Genomic DNA, 12,770 nt, shown 5'->3' with positions numbered 1-12,770 from the left:
TAATTCTTTTCCACTGGCTTATGATTTGAAGCATGAGATGGTATACCCTAAATACTTTCTATACTAGAACTGTTACTAATGTTCATTAAAATACTTAACCATCCAGTTCCAGCCATGGGATAGGACTAACATTACACAACAATGACATATACCAGAATCATTAGATATTCCATGAATAATACTTTCTTTTAATGCTTTAAATTTACTGCTATTCCATTTTAATGATAGTTCCCTTTTTCTTGCATGACAAGAGAACATAAAAGATGGGTGTCACTCAGAGAGATATAAGAAATAACAGCAGAGCATAAGGCAGACAAGTATTTTGCTGTAATAGGAGACTGCTTGGCTAATAAATATAATGTGTTTTTTTTTCTTGTCATTTTCCCTAATCCTTTCTTTTCTTGACAAAGAAACTACAAAGAAACTCTACTACAGTACGTCCATGTTAGTCTTAACTGAGTATTTCTCATTTAAGGGGAAAACTGTGATTTTTTTCTGAACTTCTCCATATCCATCAGGGCTGATAGGAATTTTAGGATGGACTGGTGATGTTGCCTACGTGAACGTACCCAGCATAGGGTTTGATATGATAGGCAGTAAGTACTCCCTTTGCAAAATCAACTCCTAACGCCTCTAGGGGAGCTACAGACCAACATGGCAGAGAAGGAAGGCAATATCACTGCAAAGTCATACCACAAGAATGCTGTATGCAAAGTGCCTTGCTGCACTGTTCCCGTGTTACTTGCTATAAAAGGGCATCGCATTCTTATTGCATGCTTTGTTGCAGCTGGTGATCTACATCAGTATCCAGAAACAAATCTGATTTTCCTCTGACTTAAGTGCTGTGCCATGGAGACAAGACACAGTCTTTCTTACTAGATGATGTTAAGAGGGAGTCAGAAAACATAATATAGTGCTAGAAAAAGGAAAATAAACCCCCGAGTTAATTTAATTTTTAAATATCTCTCAACAGATTTCAGGGGCTCATAATATTTCAGAAGAAACGTCTTCAGTAGCTAAGGTAATTCTTACCCCTTTTTATAGCTTTTTAGAAATAAACTTTTACAATCTATGCAGCAGAGGAAATGTGAAACAGTCTCACAAATCTTAGAGTCTGCCAGGGCAGAAAGCAAGCAACAGCCTTTCTTTTTCCAGAAGCCTGAAAAAATAGACCATCACAATTTTGGCACGGATGACAGCACTACAAGAACGCCATATTGCCATAGGGTTAGCTTAAGAAAGAAAGAAGCTCAAGGAGCCACAGCCTTCTTCCTCATTTTCAGCAGCCAGTGCAGCGCAATGTCACGACACGTGATGTGCTCATTCCTCCAGATGTAGCTGCCTTTTCTCTTCCCACATGGGAATCAGGGCTGCTACTACTCAACATATCAGGCTTGTCATCAGCCCTTAAGAGAGGCCAAGTGTTTAGGATAGAAAAATTTCAGAGACTAGAAGGACCTACTAGCTACTCTGAATTCAGAAGTGCCCAGTGTTGTGCTTGTGCTGCACTGGAGATCTTACCTTTCCACACTGCTTACATTTCCCCTCCTGCCTCCGCCTGTGCACCCAGTGATGTCGGACAAAGTTCTGCAAAGGCAGGACAAAAAGATATGTTATAGGAAGCAATGGCAGCTTGCGTTTAACGGTTAACACCTGCATGAAATCAGTTTACAGACTTCAGATGAAAGGTCCCTTCAGCCAATACAGTCATTTCTGGAGCAAAATGCTGTAGTCCCAGTGGGAAACCCCAGACACAACCAAAACTGGAGAAGGAATGAGGATGAAATGGTGTTCTTTATCCATGTGGAAATGCAGCCAGAACTACTCTCTTGGTACTTCTACAAAAAGAAGAAAGTTTATTACATGATGTGGAGATAATCATCACCTAAATACAGAGCAGAGAAGTGCCCAAACGCTGCTGTGTTCAGCCACAGTGCAGGGCCCCACTCTATTCTGCTTGGAAATATAGCCTTATAATAATAATTAAAAAAAAAAATAAAAAGGAAATCACAAGTCAATGCAGGAGAAGGGAAGGATGGGAGGAAGGAGCAGTCATTGAAGCAGCCTTTTCTCACTGTTTGGACTACTTACATCCTGGCTGGCAGCAAGAGCTGAGCAAGAGACAGGAGGGTGAGCAGGACTGCTGCCCCTGCTTCTGTGCAGGCAAGGGGGCTAGAAGGGGTCTGCCTGCGCCATGCTGTGATGCCAGCCAACATTGAACAGGGATGTGGCAGGGAATTGAGCTACCTCTGCTAAGAGCAAGCTGGCCACCAAATCAGCTATAAAAGTTAAGAAGTGGGTTTTGAAACACTGGCTTCTAACTAGGTAAGACAGCTATATGTCAATAATAACAATAAATACTCAGCACCTTCAAAGGAGCTGAATTCATACAGTAGCTAGAGGCAAATCATAAGGTTTTTGAATGTTGGATTTTTTTACTAAAAAAGAAATAATCTTAGGACACTAGAGATACTTCTAGAAAAAAAATGAAGGGAGAGGCAAGTAGAAGGAGAGGGAAACAGAGAAAAAAAATTTAAAAAATAGTTCCAAGATCAGGAATAAAAAAATAGTTCCAAGGTCAGGAAGAAAAAAAAAAGAAAAGTTACAAAAAAAAAAAAAGACAGACTAGCTGAATGAATAGGAAAAGAGACAACAGAAAGATGAAGTGGTTTCTGTCAGTGTAAGTAATGGAGTGCTTCAGCTAAAATTCATTTTACATTTATTCTGGGGAGGAGAACATGTCCCACTGGGAACCAATATTCTAAGACTTCTCTGAACCTAAAAGCACTGCTGCAGCTCCACACCAGGTGGATCAGCACACAAATCAAAAGAAAAGCAGTCGTCATTTGTCCATTACTTACTTCTCTTGGAGATCTGGAGCCTCCTTCTCGGAAAGTTGGTTTGCAGCGAAAATTAATCTGGCATTAAAATAAAGCTGTTAGAACTGAAAGTGAGCTGAGAGAAAATTTATTCCAATATGTTGATCTAGGCCAGACTTCCAAAATATTTTTTATCTATCAAAATATAAGCTTCACTAGCTGAACAAAGTAACTTACCTGGATGCCAGAAAATCTTTTTTCATATGCCATAATAATTCTCCTTCCTAGACCCCTACAGAGCCCTTGTCTTCTCTACAGCTATTGCTGCCTGCTCAGTTCAACTATTTAAACTGTTTCCCCCTTGCCTAGAAGAAAACTGCTTCATCTGTTCGGGTTTTTTTCTGAAGAAGATAATTTGCAACCAAAGTGGACTTAAGCTGAGGTCTCAAAAGTTAAGAGAAGCTGGAAATCTAATTCTGTAAGACCTTTTTGCACATCTCCGCTTTATGTCTTCATAAACAAAAATCTGTGGAGAAATCTTCATTCACATGAAGAACTGTGCAAATTACCCTAAATTTCTACCTTTTGCTTAGATCAGGCTGCTTTTATCCACCTCCCCAACCACAAACCATTTAGGGAGCATTGTACTGCCTCATGCAGTGGTGTTGCCTCCTTCAGATGGGACGGGAAAGGCAGAAAGAGGACAACAGGAGCTTCCATGAATGGAAAACATTTTGGGGAAGGTGAAGAGGAAAAGCATTTAACAACGAGGGAGTCCTATGAGAAAAAAAAAAAAAAAAAAAAAACCACAAAAAACCCAAATCTTTTGAGGAAAGAAAATCAATAGAAATAAGAGCAGGAGGGATGTAGAGAAAAAAACCATTATACTGAAGAGAGGCATGGGAAAAGGCCAAAGGATATGTGAGGTAAGGATGCACTAAATGAAATAGATTCAAGCTTAAGTTGACTACCCTTCAAAGAATAAAACACTTAAGGATACTGCACAGCTATGCTTTTGTTATGAAGATAGAAGGATAGAGTTTCCCCAAATTCAAATACAACCCTTCCCCTTCTCATATAAATAAGTTCTACCCTCATTTAATAACGGTCATCTAAATAATAACTCAAGGGATGGAAAAAAAAATTTGTAAACAAAATACTTATTACTTAAGAAGAAATGAAAGACATAGCAATATCAGTCTTCCTCCATTGCTCTTCACCTGGAATTGCAATTTTTTGTTTCACTGCTGAGTTGTGGCAGGCTGAAAAGACCCCCAGCTTATAGTTGTTTTACTTACAACTTACACCTTGCCAGAGAGGGCCAAGTAGAAGACTTGTGTGCCAGTTTTAAACTCCACAGAGCTTAAGAGGGATGCAGACTTTATAACAACCCTCTGCCAAGAGGTGAATTTCATGGACTCCAGAATGACATAAACAAGCTCAAAAGAATGGGTTTTATCTAAGTGCTCATTTGCTCTAGCTGGCAATGCCACCAGCTCTCTGGGCTATGGAGAGTCAGCACTGCTGCTGATGAAGGAAGTCATGAAAAATTCACTGGCAACATTTTGTGCCGAAAGTGTGTGCTAACGCTAATTTCACTGTGGGTAAAAGCATTGGGATAGAAATGGTAGCTCTCCAACTTGGTATTATGGCAATCACTGTGACATTTGTCAACACAGGTCCAAATACTTGGTAAGGAAAAAACTCTTTCCAAGGGTTGCTGCTATAAATCTGTTATGCATCAACTTTTTAAAGAAGAACAACATTGCAAAACATATAGGACTGAAAATGAAGCTGTAATGAAATCGATGGGGAAATTCCCACTCATATTTCTTTACACATACCCCACCGAGAAAGAAAAGGGAAGGTGGGAGAGATTTCTTTAACACATGACCAGTTAGGCATAACGAAGACAAATCACTGGTGGGAAGACTGAAGTCAGTGATAGATATTCTATAGGCACTTGGCAGTGACAAGGGCTCCTTGAAGTAATTGAGAAGCAGGACAGATGCTCACAGAAATAATAGTACTATAAAGGAAAGGTCTGATGTTTTCCTTTTTAAAACCTAGAACTTAATTTCTGAAGTTTTGAGCAGAAAACAGTATAGTCTAGTAAATACAGTGAAAGATGTTCATAGTAGCATCTTATGCTGCATTGCTTGTAATAAATATAGCTGTCATAAGATGAATTATGCTGGGTTTAGTTGAGGAATTTTGAGGAATTTTGTACATGACAGGATGCTGCATTTTCTAGCTTCAATTTTCAATCTAGAAGTAGAGGGAAATTATTTTTATAAACATAAAAAAGTGAAATCATTCTGTGTTTTGGAGGTGGGTGGGTTGGTTTTTTTTATGGTTCACAGGGTTTGTCTATTTTAAAAAATAAATTGGAATTTTAAGTCAAATTTTTTAACAAATATATTGTTATACCAGCTATGAAAACCTAATTTGGCATATGGTGTTTTCCAGACTGAAACCTCAGTAAAAGAATTAAATGAGTGTTGCCCACATCAGGCTCCAGAAGATGGCAATGTCTTACCTTCTCCAACTGCTCCATGCACGCATTGTGGACCACAATCTTGCAGGCAGCACACTTCCTCCGCAGAGCAGATTTCTGCAAGAGGAAAGGGAGATGCATGTGCATGGAGGTGCACTATACGCAGGAGGAAAAAAGTTAGCTGTGAAACAGGAGATGTTTCGCTCCTTATGTGACATATATTTTTTCCTCTCCTGGTGCTCTCAACTGTTCCGTATATTAAAAAAAAAAAAAAAAAAAAAAAGAGAGAGAGAGAGAAAAAGGTCTGAAGCTCTTCCAGTTAAGAACTGGACTTTGTGAAAAAGACAGAGCCACAGTACTCCAGCTTGTGAACTAGAAGTAAAAGGCTCCTTTTAGGTAGCAGATGTGGCCATTAACAGTGCAGATCATCACCCTAAAAGGGAGTAGCCTACAAAGATGATGAGCAGAGCCAGTGAAAAGAGGAGAAAAATCATACATGCAAATCAGAGAACTCAGACCAGTTCCGAAGAGTATCTCATTTCATGCTTTTCATATAATATTTAATTTGATGGGCCTGACCATTGCCTTGCAGAAAAATACTTGGGTACTTGGGTCATTTAGCAGAGAATGATAACCTTCTCACAGAAGGTTGTTAAATGCCTACAAAATGTTACAGCAGGGACAAAATTCTCAACCTAATTATGCTGGTTAGTTTTATTAATTTCAGTAGGGTTTTTAAAATAATTTCCATTGAGTCCCCTGGGCCAAAGCATATCAAAGGCAAGAGAATGCATCCAGGAGAGAGAGAATATATTTACTTTTTTTTTTTCTTGCATATACTCAATTTAATAAACCAAAAGGAATTAATTTTCATAGAACTTTAACTTATAGACTTATGCTTGAGGGACAGAAAATTTATAAACACATGGTAAGTTGAGACTGATTTGCTGCAGATTTTTACATTCAATTTATTCATGTTCATTTAAATATCTAATTATTTCTTTAAATTTTTCAATATATTGTAAATAAACTCACAATGAAATAGGGAACACAGCTTTGGCTCACATTCTAGAATAATTATTATAATTTTACTGAATCTCATAATTATCTAGATACACCCTAACTGTATATGTTCACATGTATGTGGAGTGTTGTTCTGATGTTTCACTTGAAGAATCATGACATTGTGTAACAGACTAAGCCTTCATGCGTTTTGTGACTTGTTAACTTCAAGTATGTTTCTAGTCCCTGTGTTTACCAAGAAGAGTGAGACATAACGGAATCGGTCCCCAAGATGAAAAACTGCAAAAAGCAAACAAAGGTAATGCCTTACAAGCAGCTATTTTTTTAATATCTTGCTTTTTAAGTTGTTCTCATGATTTTTGAATGCTGGTGATATTGCAAGTAGTTACAACCATTTATAGTGAGAGGCTAGTAAAAATTCAGGCTGTCTTTTCCATTACTTCTAACTTCTTTGATTTATCATGAAATGTCAACTCCATATTCCAGAGATAATGAGTAAATATTCTGTATAGGCTAAAGTTTTATGCAAAGCCTGTGCAGCTACAGCTTAATTATTTCTCACCACTTCTCCACTGAAAATATTTGATCTTAAATAGTGTACATGTAAAAGAGCTAAGTCAAAGGAAGACCAGGACAGGCATAGAAAGATGCAGTGTCTTCAAAAGATTAAAACTGGAAAAGCAATAGCCTTTTGACAGATGAAGTTAAACTAACCACAGCTAAAGTTAACTGGATTTTCATTTCCATCTCTAGTTCTTAAGCTAATGAAAGCCCCATACACTGTAACATGTTATAAACACAGATACCCCCTTCCCCAAAGGGAACCAATATGCTAGTACCTAAAAGTGAGAAGAATCTCAGTCAGATCAAGCAAAGACCAAGAATCGAGCAACTTTAAACTCTGTTGCTTCCTAAATATGACTCTACATCCCCAGGCCTATTAGCTGGAAAAGCTTGTCACCATGTAAGTTGTCTCCCAACCTTCCCAGAAAAAAGTATGAGTCAGTGGGTCTAATTCAGCAGGTACTGCAAACAGCCCTTCCAACTCCTAGAGAGATACACCTCTAAAGCTAAGTCACAGCCTTGAAAATTGTATGCAACTTATTACTAAATTTCCCTGTTACTTTTAATGAGCCAAATCATGCGGAAGTATTTACTCAGTTTTAGAAAGGCAAGCTTCTATTAAGAACATAAAAACAGTCATACTGGGTCAGACCAAAGGTCTGCTCAGACAAACAAATCCTGTCTCCAGCTTTTGCCAAAACCCAGTGCCTCAGGACTGATAAAAGTGCAGGGCAAACACCCAATGACACTTCCCTTGAATATTACCACACAATCTGCAGTCTGTTACTGTTGGGACTTTGCTTCAGTTCTCTTTGTAAGCAGGCATACACTGGCCTTAACGTTATATGCCATAAAATAACCAATTTGCTTGACACGTTATGGCGATGGATATTAAATTGGAGCTACGGAAAGCATTAGTATTTTGGATCAAAGTGCCACAAAAACTGGGGGTGATTAGTGAATCAAAATGGTTTGATTTGGATCCAGTGATCTGAGGGTGCTTTTTTTAATAAAATCAGAAAGATGGTATCGTGAAGTGTCACAGGCAGTACCCACAAACACCCCAGAGAGGAGGGACTCCCCTTACGCTTTGCAGTCCAAAGGCCAGGATGCTCCCTTGAGCATTGATTCAAAGCAAGGACTTGTACACAGGATCCCCACTCTCTCACCAGGTTCCCTAAATACCAAGATAAGAGGAGGGTTTTTTTTTTTCTTCTCTTCTGCTGAAGCAGTTTAACTGAAATACTTGGTGAAGAGTTGGTGAAGCAGACTGGAAGTATAACAGTGACTCCCCAGTCAAAGAAGAGACACACACGGGTTAGAGAACAACCCAATGAAACATTTCCATACACAGCAGAAAACCTTCAATAGGAGAAAGCAAACCTTGAATATTCTCGAATAGGAGAAGGCAAACACTCGAATATAAGTGCACTCATTGCTGGTGAGTGCATTCAACAGTTCAGAAAATGCAGTTCAAATCCTTGCAGTGATTAAAATCACAAAAATTTGATCAGACCCTACTCGCAGAGATGCCAGCAAGTGATATATTTGTGCACCTAAATAAAATAGGCTACTTCCTTTGAACATTTCTGAAATATCTCAATATTCTAACATTTTTTTCCTTACCATGTTTATAAAGCTACTCCTTACATCCATTCTCATGGTGTAAATAATCTGCATCACTCAAAATTGTTTGGGGCTTTTTTCCCAAAGAATAAGGTGTTTAGCCAGCAGCCCTTTGCCCCTTTTGCATTCCTTCTGGAACACAAGCATCAACAACATCAGCAAACGATTCAAGCTCCCAAGCGTCTGAGCACTTTATCAGTCTGAAGTCAGGCTTGTTACCTCAGAAAGAGGGAAGGAAATCTGAAAATAACTCACTGAGAATTTGACTTGGCAGCTTTCCTCCCCCAGGTAGCAGAGATCCCCAGAAACATTTGTCTCCAGCCACAGATGCTCTCCGTTCACAGCATTTTCCTAAGAAAAGATGATTGTTAATCTGGTTTGTGAAATTCAGCCACGTGAGCATAGAGAAGAAAAAAAATATATATATATTCACCAGAGATTTAGAAGAAAACAAAACAAAACAAAAAATATAGCAAAAAAACCCCACCAAAACCCAAAACCACTACCACACAATCACATGTTGTTTTGTTTTTCTACAACTCAAAGCCATAACAGTACTACCCTGAATAGCCACCCCGGCTTAAAGGATGCTGATGATACAATGAATGATGTGTCACCAATCAGAGCCATAGTATTTTTGTGTACAGTTCAGTGAAACTTTGTCCATGTTCTGCCCACACGCTGCACAGTTTAACTGGGACTCTAGATTTCATAAGCATGAGACGTACACGGAATTTTAAAAAAAAACAGAAAAATCAAGAAGATGAAACAAAAACACGACTACTGAACTTTCAATTGGAGACATCCAAAAATTTGAAAGCCAGGCCCAGAAGTGCAAAATAACATATTGACTATAGCTTTAGGATGACGGGATAGTTTAGATGAGGAAAAATGCTTTCTTTAAAATGGCTGGATCAACACTGTATGTTTATGAAACCATCAACAAAACATTAAGTGGCCAGGAGAGATGAGACTTTAATCTTATACCTGAAAAAACGATGCATTCAACTGAGAACACTCTCAAAAAAAAAAAAAATCCACTTGGCACAATAAGTGATGATTAACAGGGTAACATCTGATTTTTCTTTGACAGCCTCATTTGACCAAATCTGTACCTTAATTCTATAAAAATTCTTGTTCTGAGGAAATCTGGTTGTAGATTACAGTTTTCACTTGACTGTTATCCTGACTCGACTAAAAAGCCTAAGAAGTTTAGTGTACACTACTTGAGCAAAGTGAATAAACAGGATTTCTGTTCAGCCAGAATTAGAGCATGATGGAAAACGCTTTGACAGTCTCTGACATTTGGTTCCCACACTGCAGAAGTCACAAATGATGACGCTTACCAAACAGATGGCGTCCGACAGCAGGATGCTCTGAAATAGCCACACTGGTTAAAATAATTTATTTAAAATACCACTGACAGTTTCAGAGTGGTGAAATGAGAAAACTTCTCTTGCCATGCAGATTTCTTAGGTAATGTACAGAAGCTGAAGTGGCAAAATCCTTTGCCTTCTGCAGCACAAGTGCATCCACAGCAGCCAAGACCTATGCAAGTCCGCATGTGGTGCCTACCACAACTATCATGCTCACTTCAAATAAACCAAGAGGACAAGAACAACATTGTTGGGTGGGGTTTTTTTCTGGTGAGAGATCTACCTGTCCACAGGTCTTCTAACTTCATCAGAAGTGTTCCCATTGCATCAGACTCAGTATTATCAGACTCATCCAGCACAAGAGGCTGGATGAAAGTGAGACTTAGATTCTAGTCTACTACCATTGCACCCTGATTAAACTTCATTTAGTGGCACACTGTTCAATACCTCCATTTCTTCTCATTCTTTTGTCTGCCTGTCCACCTGAACTGTAGGCTCCCCAGGGGCAGAGATTTTCCTAAACTGTACAATTCAGTGCAGGATAGCTTAGGTGAGGCTTTTCAGCACTTCTATAATGCAAAATAGTTTTTAAGGACTTGAATTAGCTTAAGAAATTCTTCAAGCCTCACTCAGATGGTAAATTATTCAGATTGTAAATTCTTTCCCTTCAAGTTTATCCTTATATTAAAGCAATTTTCTCTGGCAAGAACTATATCAGATTTACAGCACTTCATGGAAGCCTAGTCACACCATACTAATAAAATTACTATGCCCACGGTATTGCCCAACATACTAACTTCCTGTCTAGTTTATGAGGAGCTAGACATAAGAGGACCGAAGAAGGAGGATATGAGCTCATCAAAGAGTGTTTGACCTGAGCACATTCTCTGCTGACAAAACAGTGCAAACTCAACATTATAACCCAGAGCTAAATTTTATAGATTATAAAAAGTGTTTAGGAAGGATCAACTATGAAAGCTAAGTAAGAAAGCACACAGCTCCTGGGACATGATTTTTAATAAGGAACCAAAATTACATTAAAAAAATAGATTAAACACCCCTTCCTTCAGACCATGTCCACATAAATTGCCATCCAGGATTTCTAAAGATAAAGTGGCCTATTTCCAAAACCTAGTTTAGACTGAGTTTGTTCTCTGTTGTTCCAGACTGTATCATAGATTCACATGTCTGACTTGACATCACAGTGTAAATAAAAATCAGTCAGTAGTCTACAAGGATGACCTTTGTAGCTCATGCTATGACAGTGTTCTGACAAGACTAGATAATAAAAATGTAAATAACCTGATCTGGTATAAGTGGCACACATCCAGATACCTTCTGCCACAAAAAATTTCGCAACACTGTGTGAAAACTCGCAATTTCAATTCCAGCAAACTGACATTTGAAAAATCTTCTTTCATCCTGAATCAGAGCAAAAGGCTGAGACTTCCCAAGATGAAATGCCCTCCCTCAAAAAGCTTTGCCTGTCGATTACTTTGTGTCAGTAAGATCAAAGGGAATTATTTTAACTTCACTGTTTTAAGTTTTACAGGGCACTGTCATTTATATGATGAGACATTCTGTTGCCACTTATGAAAATCAAGATGATACAGTCAAAGGAAAATGCTTTGACCTTTTCCAAGCCCAATTTTTCATTCAATTCTAACAGGAAATTTTGACAAAAATCAATACATTTCTATGAAGAATTTTGACTTCAGCGAATCAGTATTTTCTACTCCAAAATTTACAGGCAGTATTCCACCATGTGCTGGACAAAGAGGGTACTCCATCTACCAACACATAAACTGACAGAGGTCACTGGGACTACCGCTAGTATGAGCTCCTGTTTAACACAAAACTAAAACACAGTAAAGGCTACATCATCACTTGTTTATTTTGACACAAATATTTTTCCACAAGAGTTTTGACTTCAGCAACCTCTTCATAAATAATTTGACGTTTGTTTTTTTTGACACTTGATGTCTTTATGTTGGCTTTAGGAGTAAACGGCCACTAAAGAGGCAGTCGTCCTCTTTCTGTCCCTGACCCCTTAGACCCCAGTCTCAGGCTCTTGCCATTTTCCTCATGCTGGATCTAGTAGCTGTGACGTTACACATGAACTATTTCAACTGATGGAAAAAACATAGATAACTTTTATCTACCAAATCAGCTAGACAAATTGACTCACCCTGTGGCCACATAACTGCTGGATCTGACACAAGAAGTGGTGGCTTAAAGGTGGGGTCAGTGGGACCGATGCTTTTGGTACCAACTCGGCGTTAGGGCAGCGTAGCTGATCTGTCAAATCATACTTTTAGGCTGACGTGCTTTTCTTTGACTTGCTATGTCAAAAAGGGATACTGCCCGTCATCGTGGATAAAACAGCAATGACTACAGCCTAATATTCTGTAGTTAAAAAGAGAACTGGGAAGGAACTCTGTTTCCTCGCCTGGCTTCCCAGCCCTTGCAAGTGTGTGAACTCGGTGTCCTGTGAAGAGAAAGAGCCCCTGCTCACTGAAGTGGAGGCAGCAGTGCTTTTCTGGCAGATGCAGCCTGCCTCACAGGGGACACACCAACTCAATATGCTCTCCCAGATGGAGATCTCCCATTTGATTGCTCCTGATCCATTACCACCTTAATAGCAAACAAAAATAATTTCAGTATAACAAACATTCCTTGCGTATGAAACAAAAACCACACACAATACCCCCTGAAGTGAAAGAGAAATAGGAATTCAAGGACTAGGAGTTTGGGAACAACGTAATTACATGTGCGTGATCATAACTCGCTGCGCACATTTCACTAATTCAGCTAGGTTTCTTCTCTTAAGTGCCCCAGTGTGGTTAAATGACAGAGCAAGTGTTA

General features: G+C 38.8%; 1 protein-coding gene across 1 annotated transcript in view; it reads right to left on the bottom strand.

Annotated features, from left to right (window-relative positions):
- Positions 1-12,770, bottom strand: part of DGKI (diacylglycerol kinase iota) — a 175,232-nt gene that overhangs the window by 114,523 nt on the left and 47,939 nt on the right. Inside the window, exons 3-6 of the mRNA XM_075051054.1 lie at positions 8,785-8,880; positions 5,359-5,433; positions 2,862-2,918; positions 1,522-1,587 (exon numbers count right to left, since the gene is read on the bottom strand). Coding sequence (XP_074907155.1) covers positions 1,522-1,587; positions 2,862-2,918; positions 5,359-5,433; positions 8,785-8,880 — 294 coding nt within the window. The remainder of the gene's footprint in view (positions 1-1,521; positions 1,588-2,861; positions 2,919-5,358; positions 5,434-8,784; positions 8,881-12,770) is intronic.

The sequence above is a fragment of the Buteo buteo genome, chromosome 19 (genome assembly GCF_964188355.1).
Source record: "Buteo buteo chromosome 19, bButBut1.hap1.1, whole genome shotgun sequence".
In the NCBI taxonomy this organism is placed as follows: domain Eukaryota; kingdom Metazoa; phylum Chordata; class Aves; order Accipitriformes; family Accipitridae; genus Buteo; species Buteo buteo.
Note: the sequence above shows the minus strand (reverse complement) of the source record. Positions and strands in the feature narration are given on the sequence as shown.